This window comes from Triturus cristatus, chromosome 6, assembly GCF_964204655.1.
Source record: "Triturus cristatus chromosome 6, aTriCri1.1, whole genome shotgun sequence".
Lineage (NCBI taxonomy): Eukaryota > Metazoa > Chordata > Amphibia > Caudata > Salamandridae > Triturus > Triturus cristatus.
In genome coordinates, this window is record NC_140589.1 from 1,369,295,505 (window position 1) to 1,369,314,812 (window position 19,308).

The 19,308-nt window shown below is 44.1% G+C and overlaps 1 protein-coding gene across 1 annotated transcript in view; it reads right to left on the reverse strand.

Annotated features, from left to right (window-relative positions):
- Positions 1 to 19,308, reverse strand: part of VRK2 (VRK serine/threonine kinase 2) — a 370,448-nt gene that overhangs the window by 232,693 nt on the left and 118,447 nt on the right. Inside the window, exons 6-7 of the mRNA XM_085612369.1 lie at positions 13,301 to 13,403; positions 450 to 542 (exon numbers count right to left, since the gene is read on the reverse strand). Coding sequence (XP_085468495.1) covers positions 450 to 542; positions 13,301 to 13,403 — 196 coding nt within the window. The remainder of the gene's footprint in view (positions 1 to 449; positions 543 to 13,300; positions 13,404 to 19,308) is intronic.

A 19,308-nucleotide genomic window follows, 5' to 3' on the forward strand; every position in this document is an offset into this window, starting at 1 on the left:
ACTTAGTAATAGGCAAACATGAAGACTGCGTTATTACCAAATAAACACATTTCAACACTTAGACAAAAAAAACTAGTATTTTATTGATCGGATATGCAATGAAACTGTTATATTAACCGATACACATCCAGAAAAGTCTACATTCGAAGAAGAGACACCTACGATTGTGAAGTTAATCCATTATGCCAGCATTATAGCAAGAATAATAATAAAACTTGAACACTATGTAATAAAGATGACATGGTCCACGCGATCACCAGAGCCAATCACGCGGTGCTGGATCCCATGCGACAAAAATAAGCATCCGTGCAACATCCTGCCGTTCAGACCTACCATGGTATTCATGAATATGATAACCAAATAACTTATGCTCCTATTAAAACGATAAACACTGTATTAAAAAATAGAGATGGCGCGGTTGGCAGAGGACACATATTTGAAAGTGTTACCTCATCTGGATTCCTGAAGCCCAGCATTAGATTTGCTGCTTTAATATCCGCATGTACATATTCATTTTCATGCATGTATTCCAGGACCTCCAGCTACAAAATAATAAAGGGAGAGTTGATGTTTACAGCCTAGCAAATTTCATGAGCAAACATTGAACCGTAAACTCCTCACAATCGCGCTGCTTTGATGAAAAATGAGCCCTTAATCTGTCCTATTATGCAGCAACAACAGAGGGGTCTCTGCATTTACAAAGCACTTACTGCAGCCAGGAATTCAGGGGAGTTCGGGACACATCTAATTGGTAAGCACAGGAGGCTGTGTTGGTTGAATCCTGCTTGCTTCCATCTGATGACAACTCTACAACTTACAAGTGAAAATTACACCAGTACTTTTCAACTGCAGAAAGTCTCCTCTTTTCTGAATGTCACCCTCTTTCCTTACCAGCTTTCTAGTCCTCTCTCTCATCTTCCTGTCGTCTGCAAAACAACATCTTTACATCATTAACCATACATTGCTTTTATCCAGGCACACTGATATCCAAATTCTGAGTTTGGTTCTCTCACGTCCTGACCCCCAACCCTGCTTTCATACTTCTCTCTAGCAAATTTTCAAATTTCCCTCTCAGATTTCTCGTTCTGGTGCTAGTATACATACATGGCTTGGCTCCTAGCCAGTAGGCAAAACTGTGTTTCGTCCTTATTTCATTACTTTCCCTAAATTATGCAGTTGAGCTACATGTCCTGTCCATCTTTGTAACACCTGAAGTGATTTTCTTAGCAGGCTCCCAGGCAGCGGACAACTTTTTTTTTTGCTGAGTTTTATATAGCACGAACTTGACCCGAATTGGGTATCAGAGCGCTTTACATAGCACCAGTTGCATTACATGAGGACACACATTCATTTTTGTTAGGCACGGGGAGATTAAGTGATTTGCCCAGAATCACAGGATGTTCAGCATCATTGGCGAGACTTGAACCCAGTTCCCCAGATTCGAGGTCGACCGCCCTAGCCGTTAGGCCAACTCCTCAACTCTTTGGACTTCTTTGGTATTGCCGCCCGTCCTCCACTGTAACCTCCTTTTCAGTTTCTCTTAAACATAATGTCCTCCTCACTGTTTCTCAGACTATTTTCGACTGGTATAGTCCCGAGATACTCTCTGTACCATCATCATATAGAAACTGCAATTTAACATTCCGTACTCAGTATCTCAAGCAGTGTTTCTATGTTACCGAGTTCTTGAGCATATTAACAGAAACACATTTACAAAAGTTGAATCAAACAATATAAAAAGAGATGGGTTTCTAATACACCTTTTGTGGGAAATCTAGGATGTCACCAGGAACTAATTATTCTGTTATTTGTGGCAAAATGAGATCATTAGAGGCAAATTATCGAGTAGGTTATGAGTTCCCGTCCCTCAATCAGCAATATCAATAATTAGGCAATCACACTCCATGCATCTGCGGATTATGCCATGCTAATTTTCTTGCACAGTACTTGTAAACTAAATTATTTAAACGAACCAGAGCAGAAAGGGTTACAGTGCAAAGGTTTATTACAGAAGTAAAGCTTTACTAATAAGAAAAAACAGTCATTTATTCCTCATTGATTTAATTCTAGAATTACTATAAGGAAGACAGCATTTGGGCCATACTCACAAGGCCTAGTTCTTGTGAAATTATTGAACTGCATGGATTTAAGTAATGGTTAAACAACTCTGTAATCTTTGGCACCGTTTGACGAATTTTCACAACATTTTCTTTAAAAAAAGAAGTATGAAGTTGAGTCTTGTGCATGGAAAATTTCAGGGCGATCCGTTACGCAGGAGCCCACAGAAGGAGGGATCAAAAAAGATTCATTTCCAATAATAATTCCCTTAGACATTTTAGCAATGACTACAGCCCTAACTGCTGAATGGAATCACACTAAATTTGGCAAAAAGGTAGCTGTTGGTCCAGAAAGCGACCTTTTTGTGAATTGGCGTAAATCTGTTTAACAGTTTTTGAGATATTAAAATAAAAACAAATTTGTATATCTAGGGACACAGAGGCTCCGCGACTCCTTTGTGATGCAGCGCTAATCCACGCCAAAAGCAATGTCTTGATTGGCTGGCAGCAACCAGAGTAAAAAGTTGCAGCCGCCATGTTAGACATCAGGAAACAGTCCCCTGCAGTAAAAAAAAAAAAAATGTAGTAGAAGGGGGCAGGGTAGAGGTACCCTGACTCCCTGGGGGTAGTACAGGGGTCTGTGAGGAGGGACTCCTTATGGCTTATAAGTACCATTCATTTATTTTCCACGTGCTGGGAGTCTCAACTCTGTGGTGACACCCTGCACAGCTCCCCATGCAACGTTGCAATGGCGCAGCCAACCTTGTCGGAAAAAAAAAAAAGTATATATATATATTATCTACTGGCGCTCGCCAGTAGATAGTTATAGTTAGGACCGTGTTTCCATAGGAAATCTGCAACATTCTATTTGGAATAACTTTGGCGCCGATTGACGAATCCTTGCGAAATTCTCAAAATAGGTGAAGCGCTCCGCTCCTACCCTGAAAGTCTCGGGGGGATACGTCAAGCGGGGGCTGAGAAAAAGGGGGGGTCCCAAAACGCGTTTTCCCCATGCATTTTTCCATAGGACCTTTAGTCCGAGCTACAGCCCAAACGGCTGAACAGAATTACTTGAAATTTGGCAGAGAGGTAGCCGTCAGGTCAGGGATGTGCCTTTTGAAGGTCTCGTGTAAATCTGTTCAGTATTTTCTGAGAAAATAGCATTTAAAATCAATATATATATCTATAGGCGCGCTCCGAGCGCGTACCGTAAGCTTACCGTACGCGCACGCCGCCATGCACGAGCGCGATTCTGATTGGTTGTTAGATCTCAGTAAACATTCGAATCGGTCGAAACCAGGAAGTGTCGGCCGCCATTTTGTCTCTCGCAGTCTGAGGGGGTGAAAAACAAAGGTGGATAACGTGAAAAGGGGGCAGGCTGGACAGTTCCTGACCCCCTAGCCTTGGTCAGGGGGTCCCAGAAGGACCCCCAAGGGCAAAAATGTATTTTAATTTTTTTTCGAAAAATCGGCGAATGCGCGTAGCGTACGCGCGCGGCGTAAACGGAGAAATTCCGCGAGCAAAAATTCCACGAACTTCGCGTAACTATTACGCGTACCGTACGCGCACGGCAAAAAAAAATGTTCAAAAAGGAAAGCTTAAAAAAAAATAAAAAAAATTGTGAGGTAAGGTTGGCTCTTAAAAGAGCCGTTGGGTTAATACAGGGATGGAGGAAAGAAAGAATGGGAATATTATGAGCGTCTACAAACGTGCTGGTCTATCTTATTGTTAATAAGGGAAACACTGGTCTCCCCAAAAACAATAAGACCACAACACGTTGTACACCTCATTGAAACCCTCCGAAATCGAGGGTTAATGTCCAGAGGAGCAGAAGAAGGTGATGCTCCCACCTCAGAGGAAGGGCTCAGCTGAGCTGCCGATGATGTACTCGGCTGAGCTTCTGAGGTTGGGCTCCGGTGACTTACTGAAGAGTTTTCTTCAGTATGTCGAGCAAAGGTCCTGGGATGTTTATCCCTAAGGTGTCTCATCATAGAGTGATTTCCAAAGGAATACTTCTTCCTTGGATCTCCTCTAGATAAAACACGGTCACAAAGTGTGCAAGTGACCAATGGAGCATTGACCTTTTTCTGCCCCTCTGGAAAAGTAAAATACTCCCACACAAAAGAATCCTTTTGTTTCCTCCTTCTCTGTCTGATGATGGTGCTGTTAGGCTCACTCTCAGAAGGTCTGCTGCTCTGCCATTGTATCTCAATGTCAATTCAGCTCCTTCTCCTAGGGGATCTCAAGCAGTAATGAGGGGAATGGGTGTGGTGTGGGAAGTTTCTGGAACTGAAAGTAGTTTCAACCAATGAAAAGTGTTCTTTGTGGATCACATGACCTACCGTGCGCGCTCCGTAAGCTTACGGTACGCGCTCGTAAACAAGTACGCATGCGCAAACGTGACGCTTACGGAGCGCTTACGGAGCGCGTACGTAAGATGCACTCGCGCATGCGCATTACATGCCCCTGCGTAACCGCGACATTGCTTCCGCGCGACGTGTACACGTACGTCACGTACGTATCACGTAAGCGCACTGTACTTATGACGTACGGAGCGCGTAGCGTCAGCTTACCGTACGCGCATCGTATCACGTAAGCGCACCGTACTTATGACGTACGAAGCGCGTAGCGTCAGCTTACCGTACGCGCACGGAAAAAAATGCATAAAAAAAAAAATAACCATTCCATAATGCAGGATATAGTACATATATTATTTTATACATAGGTTTACCAAAAATCTCAAAAAAAAATTTGCATTTAAAAAACCGTACAAATTCACTGAAAAAACCATAGGTTTCACACACGTTATAGTTAGGAATTAGCATTTAAAAAACCTTGCAAATTCACTGAAAAAACCATAGGTTTCACACATGTTATAGTTAGCTGGACATTTCACTCGTAAAAAAACAATGAAATTCCCCCGTTATAGTTAGTGCAGGCAACTATAACTCACGCGACCGCAATCCTCTGTTGATGCCAATACTGTATCTTTAGCTATACATATATTACAAATATTTTTTCATAAAGACACATATGTCATCAGTGATGTAATATTTGACATCATCAGCAGAGGATTGCGGTCGCGTGAGTTATAGTTGCCTGCACTAACTATAACGGGGGAATTTCATTGGTTTTTTACGAGTGAAATGTCCAGCTAACTATAACATGTGTGAAACCTATGGTTTTTTCAGTGAAAAAATATATATATATATATATATATATATATATATATATATATATTTATATTCACACTCACTCACACACTAATACACACACTGATAGACCCTTACAGACACAGACACCCACTGAGAGATCCACTTAGGCACCTATTCAGCCACTCAGCTATTTATACACCCACTCAGGTACTTTTGCGCCCACTCGCAGACCCACTCAAACTATTGCACCCATTCACTATCTCACTTACATACTCCTGCACCCACAGACACTCATTCACCCACTCATAGAACCATTCAGACATTAATGCATGCAGAGACTCATGCACCCACTCACCGTCTCACTCAGATGCACATGCGCTCATTCCCAGACCCAGACAGTCAAACTCCGTTGCAGACCCACTGAGCCACCCATACACCCAGTCACAGACCCACTCAGACACTTACACAACCACTCACAGACTCACTCAGACACTCGTTCACCCAGTCGCAGACCCACTCAGTTACGCACCCACTCACAGACCCACTCAGACACTCATGCACCCAGCCATAGACCCACTCAGAGAATTGTGCACCCACTCAGACACATGCAACCACTCAGAGACCCACTCAGACACACAACCAATCACAGACACAGCCAGACACTCACAAATCCACTCACAGATCTACTCAGTGACTCATGCATGCACTCACAGACTCACTGAGACATGCATGCACTCACTCACTGAGAGGCACACGCAGCCACTTACAAACCCACTGAGACACTTACGCACTCCACTCACTCACAGGCTGACAGACACTCACATATACACTGACAGATCCACTCAGAGTCTCATGCACCCACTCACTGACCAGCTCAGACACTCATGCACCCAGTCACATACCTACTCGGAATAATGCACCCATATAGAGATCAACTCAAACACTAACGCATCCACTCACAGACCCACTTGGCTCACGCACTCACTCAGATTCATTCAGACACTCACACACCTACTCAGAAACTCCTGCACCTACTCACTGTCTCACTCACATACTCATGCACCCACTCACATGCCCACTCAGACTCACGCACACACTCACAGATCCAGTCAGACACTCATGCACCAAGTCACATATCCAGTCAGAGACTGATGCACCCATTTACAGACCCACTCAAGCAATACAGCACCCACTCACAGACTCATTCAGACACTAATGCACCCATAGACTAACTGAGACTCATGTACCCACTCAGAGACCCACTCAGAGACTCATACATGCACTCACAGATCCACTCATGCACTCAATCACCCACTGAGAAGCTCAGGCAGCCACTCACAAACCCACTGAGACACTCACACACCCATTCACTCACCCACTCAGAGATTGATGCACCCTCTCACAGGCCCACTTATAGACCCAGTCAGACACTCATGCACCCACTCACAGATGCAGTCAGACACACAGATTCACTCAGGCACTCATGCTCTCATTCACAGACCCACTCCAGATTCATGCACCCACTAAGAGACCCACTCAGATACTCAGACACCCACTCAAACATTCAAGTACTCACTTATAGACCCACTCACAGACTCGCACATCAATCCTCTGTTGATGCTAATACTGTATCTTTAGCTATACATATATTACAAATATTTTTTCATAAAGACACATATGTCATCAGTGATGTAATATTTGACATCATCAGCAGAGGATTGCGGTCGCGTGAGTTATAGTTGCCTGCACTAACTATAACGGGGGAATTTCATTGGTTTTTTACGAGGGAAATGTCCAGCTAACTAGAACATGTGTGAAACCTATGGTTTTTTCAGTGAAAAAAAAAAATATATATATATATATATATTTATATTCACACTCACTCACACACTAATACACACACTGATAGACCCTTACAGACACTTAGACACCCACTGAGAGATCCACTTAGGCACCTATTCAGCCACTCAGCTATTTATACACCCACTCAGGTACTTTTGCGCCCACTCGCAGACCCACTCAAACTATTGCACCCATTCACTATCTCACTTACATACTCCTGCACCCACAGCCACTCATTCACCCACTCATAGAACCATTCAGACATTAATGCATGCAGAGACTCATGCACCCACTCACCGTCTCACTCAGATGCACATGCGCTCATTCCCAGACCCAGACAGTCAAACTCCGTTGCAGACCCACTGAGCCACCCATACACCCAGTCACAGACCCACTCAGACACTTACACAACCACTCACAGACTCACTCACACTTGTTCACCCAGTCGCAGACCCACTCAGTTACGCACCCACTCACAGACCCACTCAGACACTCATGTCCCCACTCACAGATCCACTAAGTCACTCATGCACCCAGCCATAGACCCACTCAGAGAATTGTGCACCCACTCAGACACATGCAACCACTCAGAGACCCACTCAGACACACAACCAATCACAGACACAGCCAGACACTCACAAATCCACTCACAGATCTACTCAGTGACTCATGCATGCACTCACAGACTCACTGAGACATGCATGCACTCACTCACTGAGAGGCACACGCAGCCACTTACAAACCCACTGAGACACTTACGCACTCCACTCACTCAGTGGCTGGCGCACCCACTCACAGGCTGACAGACACTCACATATACACTGACAGATCCACTCAGAGTCTCATGCACCCACTCACTGACCAGCTCAGACATTCATGCACCCAGTCACATACCTACTCGGAATAATGCACCCATATAGAGATCAACTCAAACACTAACGCATCCACTCACAGACCCACTTGGCTCACGCACTCACTCATAGATTCACTCAGACACTCACACACCTACTCAGAAACTCCTGCACCTACTCACTGTCTCACTCACATACTCATGCACCCACTCACATGCCCACTCAGACTCACACACACACTCACAGATCCAGTCAGACACTCATGCACCAAGTCACATATCCAGTCAGAGACTGATGCACCCATTTACAGACCCACTCAAGCAATACAGCACCCACTCACAGACTCATTCAGACACTAATGCACCCAGAGACTAACTGAGACTCATGTACCCACTCAGAGACCCACTCAGAGACTCATACATGCACTCACAGATCCACTCATGCACTCAATCACCCACTGAGAAGCTCAGGCAGCCACTCACAAACCCACTGAGACACTCACACACCCATTCACTCACCCACTCAGAGATTGATGCACCCTCTCACAGGCCCACTTATAGACCCAGTCAGACACTCATGCACCCACTCACAGATGCAGTCAGACACACAGATTCACTCAGGCACTCATGCTCTCATTCACAGACCCACTCCAGATTCATGTACCCACTAAGAGACCCACTCAGATACTCAGACACCCACTCAAACATTCAAGTACTCACTTATAGACCCACTCACAGACTCGCACATCCACTCACAGACCCATGCACCAATTCACAGACCCACTAAGACTCTTATGCACCCACTCACAGATCTGCTCATGCACCCACTCATAGATCACATTAGACACTCACACAGCTGTTCACAGAGTCATTGCCACATGCACATAGTGCAACAGAGGCTTATAAATACTAAAGTTGCTGTTGTGCATTGAATGTGCACTATTGGTGTGTTTGAGTTAAGGGAGGCTCTTAAAAGATCCTTTGTGTTGACTGTGTGTAGATTACATCTACATGTAATACAAGATACAGTCTTTCAAGTTGTCAAGGAATAACCTGTTGACTTTCTCTTCAGCAATGTACTCTGCCACTCCTATATATACCCTCAATATCAAAGCGTATATTGTTGTAGATGGAGCTCATGTTTTGGTCTCTGAGGAACGCAGAAACAGTTTTATTAACGCGTTTCCTGGCTTTGTCTGTGGACAGAATTCGTCCATTTTTGCCTTTGGCAAATGTTGGAGTACACCAAGGTAGTGCAAGCAAAAAGTGCCATTAATTGGCCAAAGGTATCCTTCAATAGGATTTCCAGTCCCAGACCAGTAAGTGTGCCTAGGTCATTGCCACCACAGTGCACAATTAAGAGATTGGGATGTTGGCAATCTGCAATGCTTTCAACCAATCCAAACAATTGGTGACACTTTAACCCTCTCTGACCAATCCAACTAATGTCAACATCAGGCAATCATAAGTCCCTGTCAATGCTCTCTAGCCCAAAACACATAACTATGACCATCCACAATCCACACTCTAACCATTTCAAAGGCAAAGAGCAGTTGTACACAGGAGAAGGCTGCAGCCCAATGAGGTAGTTTTCAAAATGAAAGGTAGTTAAAATGGAGGCGAGGATCTAGTTGAAAAAAAGGACATATTTCATTGGATGGCGTAATATGTTGGTAGCTAAAAATAGGTAGCGATTCAAAATGTAAAGTAAGTAGATTTGTGATTGGCTCTGGATGAATAAAAAAAAGTAGTAATACTATTTTGGAGATGCTTACATTCTCAAACACATAACTGCACCTGCTATAGTTGAACTTGCAGCTAGTATGCTGATGATAGAAAGTGTTATGAACTTACGACCAACTGGTACAGTAAAGTATTGCAAAGGAGGTTGCTATGGCAACTGAAGTAAAGCAGTGTGGACGGAGGGTGCTTCAGAAACTGTGCTTTGAAACTTCAAAATAGAGTTGTTCGATTAAGAATGTATTTTGACACACTAATTTCCATTATCACTACCATAGTAGAATGTAAAAATATAGAAAAAAAATGATATCAGATTAATGGTAAATACTTAAACGGACTCCAGCATGGATTTGCGACTCCGTTGCGAAGAACCACAGGAGGGCGGTGCTGATCATGGTGATGGAGTTACAAATCCGTCTACAGACACTATCAGATCGGACTTGTTATCAGGAGACTAAGAAAGGGTTAAAAATAACTGACCAATTAGAGATGGAATAAGAAAAGAAAAAATTTAGCAAATGTTATCATTTGCTAAGCACATCAGCATCACTGGAAAAAGAGTGGGAAAGATTACCATTACAGGTTCTTTTATTTTGAGAGTGGTACTTATTAATTTTCCTGATAAGCAATATCAAGTACTAGTGTGTTAAACTTTGGAGATCAACAATTTGATTTCACTGGTAAGTTAATAGTGGGCGACATTGATAATGTGTACATACAAATATACAGAGTTACAAGTGTGTGGGTTAAATGTAAGACAATTAGAATATTTGATATCTTGTAACAGTTAAAAATGGAGTGACAGAAATGTTTGTAGATCTGATGAAGTGCTCAAGGACGTAGTCATCATTTCAACAGTAAGTGAGGTAAGCTCTATAGATTCATTACTACTAGACAGATTGTACATCTGATTGTGCAACACAGAGAAGTAGGAATATAAATTTACTTGAGCCATCCTATTCTACAACCTTTGTGTGTAGTTCACAGTTTTAATTGATACAACTACTAACTTACACATTTAGAGACCAATACACTTTGTAAAAGAGTCAGTCATATACTATTACAGTAATTAGATATCTAGTGAAACATACAGAGAAAATGGTAGACTCAGTTAGATATGTTCTCCAATACTGACACAATAAAGTGAGCCATACAGGCAAGTTGCTGTTTAAACTGCAGAGCCTGTGTGTGAAGTGTTACTGGTAGGTCAAGCTGGTATTTAAAACTCCTTGTCAAAACACAAAATGCGCGGGTCTTAATAAGAGTACAGACAGTGCATTGTGCCCGACAACAGGGAAAAAGAGAGGCAAGCTAAGGAAGTCCTATTTAAGAGGACGGAATCCCATCACCCACCGAAGTGGCATGCTTCATCATCTGGGATCTCCTCTTGGTTGCAAACCTAGTGCAGCCAAGGAGCTGCAACTCCTTGCACGTGTTAGGAGGAGCTCACAGATGTTTTAGTGTGATCCAGAGGCTTGATCTCCTAAGATCAATGGAGCACGAAAACAGTGTGAGTGAAAATGCGTAATGCAGTGTATGACGCGAAAGGTTCAAATTGGCTGTTCAACAGAGTTAAATACCCCCAATACTCACTGTAGGAAACTGCCTATTTTTGAATTGTTTAGCCCCACTTTTTGCCTGATGTGATTTCGAACTGTAAGTGCACTGGGTCTCTGCTAACCAGGTCCCCAGTACCAGATCTCTTTCCCAAGCCACTGTACCACGATAGTCACAACTTCAGCTACCCTGTAAGTCCCCAGTAAATGGTACTGGTTGAGGGTGTGGATACTGAAGATGGCCCTGTGGGGCTGCAGCGCTGGTTGTGCCACCCCGGGGCCCCCCCTCACCAAGGCTATGCACTCTGCCATTACAGGCTTGTGTCTTGGAGCAGGAAAATCCGAAGAATCGACATGGCACACAGCCCTGTGTGCCATGCCACCAATGCACTGCATATGATATAGGTAAGTAACCCCTACTGCAGGCCTTTAGCCCTAAGCCAGGGGACACTATATCCTATGAGTGGGCATATCAGCATGATCAGATATGCCCCTACAATGCCCAGTTTATTCTGTGATGATGTAAGTAAACAGGTAAGCCATAAAGAGTACATGGGCTGGATACTTGTCAACACGAGTTTCCAAGTTCCTTTATGGCTCACATCTTGACTTAAAAAATCCTCTCAGAGGCCAGTGTTGGATTTATCAATACATTCACACAAGAGACGCTTTTAGAGGGTCCCCTGAAACCTAACCAAACACTAGTGGTGGCTTTGGCATGTTTTCACCAGACTGTCACCACCAGACATGTTTTTGACCTCACTCTGTGAGAACCAGTGCTCTCAGAGGACAGAAATAATACCTGCTCTGGGCGGGGTAGTTTCACACCTCCTCCAGGACAGGATGGCGTCCCGGGCGGGAAGCTTCAAAGGCAGTGCCGCCCTTGAAATCCAACCCCAGATAGTGGGGGGAGAGGCCAAGCCCCCTTTCCTGCTCCACCTTTGGTGGAACGAAAGGCGGGGAAATTAGATGATGATGAGGAGGAGGGTCCCCCAAAAGCCTGCACAACCCCTTGGACAGACAATGTGAACCCCTCTCCTGAAATACCACCATCTTGAGATGGTGAGAAAACCTCAAATTAGGGCTAGGGTTGTGCCCCTTTCCACAGGAAGTGGTCACTAGAGGGCGTATTCACACTAAAGGTAAGTAACCCATTAGCTAATACCGATCTTCCCTAGCAACACCCTGAAATTCAGTATTTAGGTGGATCCCCAAGACCTTAACGGCAGATTCCATGGACCTAAAGAAGACCAAGGAAGAAGACATGCTGCTGAACCAGGAACCAAGCCCTGCTGCAGAAGAAACCGGCGCCAAACCCTGCCAACTGTGGCCTGCCATCCCTATCTGAAACCTGTGCAGCATCCAAGAAACCCGGAAACCTGCCAGCCTTCGCCAATTGCCTGAGACCTCCCTTTGGATTAGTGATACTATTCCCCGACACATCGTCAGTAAAGGCCGCCGTGAGGTGAAGGCAGCATGGACAGTGTAGATGTGATTCACCTTGTCAACCACAAGTGGTAGCAGCCAAGACTTGTTGGTCATTAGTCTGGTAACCGACCACTTCAACGCATCCATCAGCCTGAGGGATCCTCACAGCACCTACGATCGATTCTGGAAACAGACCTGCTCATGTGAGCCTGTACCCTCTTTTATGGTGGTGTGGACTGTATGAAAGCAGCAACTGGCGCATGACTGCCCCAACCGCATCAGACGATCCTCACTGCATTATTTTGCGTTAGGCCACTTCCCTTTATTACCTCACAAAACCCAACGAGGACACAGATAATAGAAGGCCCCCGGTGCACATTTGCAAACAGGGCAGTGGGATCCTAGTGAGCTTTCACAACGTCACAAAAATTAGAACGAAGGAGCTTACAACCACTTCACCCCTGTCAGCATTCCCTGTGTCCAGTTCGCATATTGGAAACTGGGCAGCGGTCAGTCGAAGTCATGGTCAACAAGACTGTGCTCTTTAAAGAAGATCACCACAGACTAATATTTCTGGCTGATTTCAATTAAATAAAATGTAATTCAAATGCATCCAGTTTTAAGTAAATATGTTGCTAAAAGCAAATTCTTCTGTACATTTTCCACACCTACCACATGTACGCCTATCTGCAGAATTGTTTCCTTTGGTAATTCTTTTTGTGCAAGAACCGTCTGAAGATCACTACCCAGTCGATCGATGACCATAAATCTGTAACTGGAAAAAACAAAATTAAATTAGCTTTATGAATCAGTTGTATGTAGGCAAGAATTTTGGTGCAAACTGTGACCGAGTTATCACAAGGCCAAAATATGTAATATGGAGGTCTAGATTTGCTGTTCTCACTCATCAGACATGCATATGTTAGAGATCATTCTTTTTATCATCTTGCAGCTCCTGACAAACATACTCCACACAAACATCTGCCTTTTTTGTCCATCAGAAGCATTTTTGTAAGGCACTAAAAAGGCACCTGCAGTTCATGACACCAGCAGAAGATGAGTCAAAGCGTGACGGCACCATAAATAATCCTGCTAATGAACCTCACTAATCAAGCAATCAACCAAATCATTTGAGCCCAAAAAGTAAAGTGGATCTTTGAGGCAAACCTGGCTCTCCCTCGGTAGTACCTCAAAAACAGCAGTATATTCTGTGAAAATCTGCAACAACTACCAAAACAATAACTCCGGTTAAAATATTTTTTTATGACTTTATAAAGATACAAAATTGTTGAAAAAATAAAAACGTAGTGGGTAAAATACCGCAAAAAAAGGAAAAAGGAATCAGAAGTAGGGGCCAAAGTTATAACAAGAAGAAAAACAGGTCCATTAAAGCACCCAGAAATAAAAAAAAAAATCAGATGTTAATGTAGTAGATGGGGACCTATGCACTCTTTAGGGCCAAAACGCAAGTGACTGAGGCGGCGTAAAAACTAGTGGTCTATCCCGGTCAAACATTTAACCTTAGGCCTTAAACTGTATTAAACTGAAATTCAGCAGCAGGGCAAGCCTGGAAGCTTAAAGGAAGAAGAGGTTCTCCAAGTATGAAACCGTAAAATTGCCATGTCATAGATGCTAGGATCGAGAAAAACTGCCAAGGTGATATCAGTCTTGGTATACGATTTCTGTGCTCCGCAGATTTAAATTTTCACTGTCCTTGCTTGTAAAAATGTGTTCTACACTACTACTGCCTTGGTAAACTGTTCAAGACTGTTTTTTTCAGAATTCAGTTCATAGTTATCATTCACAAGGGGTTCCCCATAACCCAGTACACGTCCAGAACAAAATCTACAGTTACTTCTGGCCCTCATTACTGCAGTGCAGAAACAACTGAACCCTTCCTCCAAAGCAACTTTTGCTGCTTGCAGCCCAAAAAAGAAAGGTTCAACAGTGGCAAGTAGGGGAAATGGCAGGTTGTATTTGCTCCACTTGTTTTCTTCCAGGTAGGGAGCAACATTTGCTACCTGACTTTCTGCATCCTCCAACCACAGGATGGAATTTAGATGAGGCGCAAATTCTTTTCTAGTAGGAGTCTTCTGGTGCTCATGCATGGATTATTCAGTGCAGCAATGCAGAGACATATTTTCTTGATCTATTCCAGACACTTCTCACTTTGGAGCAGATCATGTAGGGTATTTTAAGTGGTAAAATGTGTCAGCTGTTACTGAGGACCACAATTAGGACTACCATTTACAGGCTTCTCTCACCGCAGATTTCACTTCAAGGTGAATCAGATCCTTTCTTAGGGATATGCTTGTTGACAAAAAGCTTACGAACATTCCTATGCACCACAACCTGCACTATAGGACCTTTTTTTATGCTATGCCTTCAAACTCAACCAGAAGTCCACTCAACCGAGCCACAGTGAGCCCTCATATGCTCCAGGCCTCCTCGTGGGCTTGGCTGCAGGACATCGCCCCTTCCTTACAATCGGAAAGAAAAGGGGTGTTGCGAGAGCTAATTAGGAGAGGTTATCTAGTATTTGTATCAAGCCAAATGTCATGCTCAAACAGTCCTAAGTTATTACCTGTAGACCTGCATGTTTGGTTGGGAGAGTTTATGACTGTAGCAAAGCCTGAGTGGGAAATGTCGTGTGAGATACTTGCAGTCAATCCTTTGAGCTTGGTTTGGGTTTTGGTGAGCTATTTGCTGCGAGTAGGTGTGCCATTGTTATGGAGGTGTGGGAGAAGGGATAGCATTGATAATGCAACATTTGTTCTGCGTACCTCACTGAAGAATGATAGCATCGAGGGTTTGCTCCCCAGCTGGTCAATCACAGGTCTGTATGTGAAGAGAATGATAGCTTTGGAGTCTTCATCGTAAATACATCAGGCACTAAAATAATATGGGTGTTTGACGTGGCTTGTTGTGAAGCAGGTTGTGTTTCAGGTATTTGTTATGTCTCGTAGAGAGTAAAGATTTGTGCTGAATTTTAAAGTTTGGAAACACAACCTTTTATCGCAATCTTGCAATCTCATGGAGGATTAGGAAGCGTGCTGGCTTGTACTGAGAACAAACAACCTCACAGGTGCAACATGTTTAAACATAGTGCTTTTTTGTAGCAGTGGCAAATAAAGTGATGGAAGGAATGCTTGCATTAATCTCAGCCATTGGCGATCACTCAGGCCACATTCTAGTACATCCTTTTTTGTCCAAAGAGTCACTCTAGACAGAAACTGGCTGTACACAGTCAGTCCACATCCCCTCCAGATGGAATCACAAGCAAGTCAGACCGGTTTCAGTCTACAGAGGCCTCATCAATGACGTATAGCTTGAGCCCTGTGGCACAGCAAGCATTGGGCCCACATCGCGGCATATCCCATCACATTTAGGGCATCTACTTTAATAAACAACAAAGAGATGGAAGGAATGCCTCAATCAGTCTCAGGCACCAGCGATCACTCTGGGCCACAATCCAGTACACTGTATTTTGTCTATGAAAAACTGTGGAAAGGACTGAAGGCAAAGACATGGATGGGCAACATCAGGACATGATGAACACGTTACTTAGATTCAGTAACACTTCTCTCTAGCAGCACATTTTTCAACTTCTGAATTTCCCCAGGTGCCAGACTGGATCAGGAACTTTCATTATCGCAACTGCTCCTGTATGCCATCAGGTGGAACCATCGGACTCTGCTGTGACCTTCCTCTGCATCTGGAAGCCATAATGCTGAAACATATATGAGAATCAACCCTGTACTCTTTGACCTCTTCTGTGCCATCAGACAAAGAACACCCTTCAAAAACCGCTGTGCAATCTAACTTGAGACCTTTTAAGGATCCTAAAAGTCAACTCCACAGAACGTGGATGAAGGAGGGAAGTGAGGAATATGCATTCAGAAAAAGTATCCACCACAAAAAGAGTTATCGAAAGTTAAGTAACTTGTTCTTCAGATGGATACTTCTAACCATACACTGCCCACCTTCTGAACATATATCAAAGCATTACCTCCAAAGAAAGTGGAGGACCTGAAGCGTGATCTTAAATCAGGAAAACCTTCGGGACCAAGCTGGCAAAATGACCGTCCCTGCTGATCTGAGAGTCAAGGCAGTAAGGCCTGGTGAAGGTGGGGACAGTTGCCAATGTAGCCACTTGGAAGATAGCTAGCACCAAAATACCCCTGCCGTAGCAGCATTGGCTCTGGAGGATTAGGCCCAAATGGCCTGAATAAGGTTAGTTTCCTAATCCTGTTTCTCTTTTTAGCTCAGCAAAGCCAAAAAAAAGCTCATGATCCACATGTGCTCTTTTGTGGGCTCAATGTTAAAGCTAAGATTTCTATTCAGATCCAGACAATCAAGTCTCTCCATCTCCTTAGAGAAGCGATGAGGAAAAAAAAAAAAGCAGGTAGAGTGATGGAGGCATGATGTAAGCATGTCAGGTCGATAACACTTTGGGCAAAAAGTGATAGTGCCTGAATCTCAATTATACACACATCCCCTCCAAAAATTCAAAGATAAGCACCATCTTGATGGTCATTAAATTGAGAGAACAACTGTGCATGATCCGAAGGTCATACACATTAAGAACGTAAGGACCAAATTAAGGTTCCATTGAGGCATAATAATGTACAGGGGGGAACGTGCAAGTGAACCCCTTAAAAAAGAAACATCATAGGTGGTGACTTTGATAACTAATATAGAGCAAGGAAACGTAGGAGGACTGACATGGATGACGAATAACCTTTACAGTACCCATCACAAAGCCTTGCTGGGCCATAGCCAGAACGAATAACAAACCATTTTATAGTTAGGGCTGCAAACGGTAAACATGACGGTCTCTGCACCAGGCCACAAACATTGACTTATGACGGCACGCAATAACCAGGTTTGGTAGATGGGTGCCCAGCAGCGAGAATATCATCCACTACTTCAACGGGAATCACATCTGCTCAGTTGGTGCCACTCATGGCAAGCATGTGGATGAAGGTTGTTGATATTTGGGGCAGGACCATGCCCTGTTATTGACACAGGATGTGCTCCTCAAGTATGTGGATCGGTGGGGGGAGCAAGTCCTCAGGCTCAACAATAATAAGCTGAAACCCGATCCTTCCTGAGCTTCTTTAGAACTCTAGGTAGTAGAGGCAGCGGTATGAAGGTCTACAGGAAACCGGAGTCGTACTAGACGCAGAATGAGCTTGCCAGGAAGCATCACTTCAGAAACTCCATTGCGCAATATTAGTGATGCTGTGCATTCTTGGCAGTGGAGTAAAGATCCAGTCAAGGTACACCCCACCAATTGAAAGTGCCTTGGGGCATCTTCATCCAAAGATGGCATTTGTGGTCCGGCAACTGATGTCTACTAAGCTCATTCACCCTGGCGTTCAGAGAGCCCCATCAAATAATTGGCAATTATGGCCCTGTCCTTTCCAGAGACACCGTGCTTCGTGGCACAGGATTCATGACCCCACACTGCCCTGCTTGTTGCAGTACCACCCAACAATTGTGAAATCCGTTAAGACCTCAACAGTCTCCTCTTGGTGGATGGGAGGAAAGCTTTTAAAGCCAACCCAATGGCAAAAAGCTTCAGAAGGCTGACGTGGAGCTTCTGCCAAAAGATTGGCTCAAACTAGAGACAATCCATCCATCCATCGCTACAATGAGCTCTGGACATGGTACAGAGAACACCATGCTGCACGCAAGGTTGGAGTATAGCAGCCAACCTCGGAGATCCCGGACTGACTACTTTGAAATGCAGATGTTGTCAGCAAGGCAACTCCAATGCTGGGTACAGTGCAGGCTGAGTTTCGCCTACAAGGCCCATATATGCCAACTCCAACAGGAGATCAACAATTTGAACGAAGCAAATGCCTGAGAATAGTCTGCACCAGAACGCAGGAGTGAGTATCAAACTGAAGTTTGGCACACTCACTGCGTGGATGGAAAGGCCTTTAATGTCACTGTGTTCAGGATGGTCGCTATTAACAGAAACATCTGTGTAGGCTGCAGGTGTTATTTCTGCTCATTGATTGAAAACCTCAGGGATGATCAAAAGGTGACTGATCTGTAGGTGTCCATGACGGTCTGCTACGGGTCTGCCTTCAGCAGCCACTCCTCTAGGTACAGGGATGTATGGATCCCCACTTGTGAAAATGTGCTGCGACCACCGGCATCACCTTTGTAAATATCTGAGGGGCTATACCATGAACCGCACAAAGGTCCTGTGGGAACATGGTTCTAAGTCAATATCTTGAACCTGTTCTTCCGCAGGACGGTGTTCAGATGTTGAAGGTCTAGAGTCAGGCAGGGTCCACCATCTTTTTTAGGCAGCAAACAATGATAGAAATAGCACCTCCTACCCTGCTCCACCCCAGAACTCGCTCTATGGCCCCTTTAGCCAGCAGTGACTGAACTTCATGTACAAGTATGAGGGCATTATATGCTGTGGTGAGCCCACAACTTGAGAGAGTTCCATGTCTGGAGCATGACCAACCTCACGGTTTGTGTTCAGTGACATATAGATTCAACTCCCACTCTCAGATTGCATTTAGGTGCATCCGAAAAGCATTTGTTTCATGACTTAGAGTGAGGCTAGTAATCACAGGCAGACATTAGGCATATCTGTGACTGACATCTGCTTCCTGGAGTTGTGGCAATTCCCTACCACACTATTGCTGAAAACA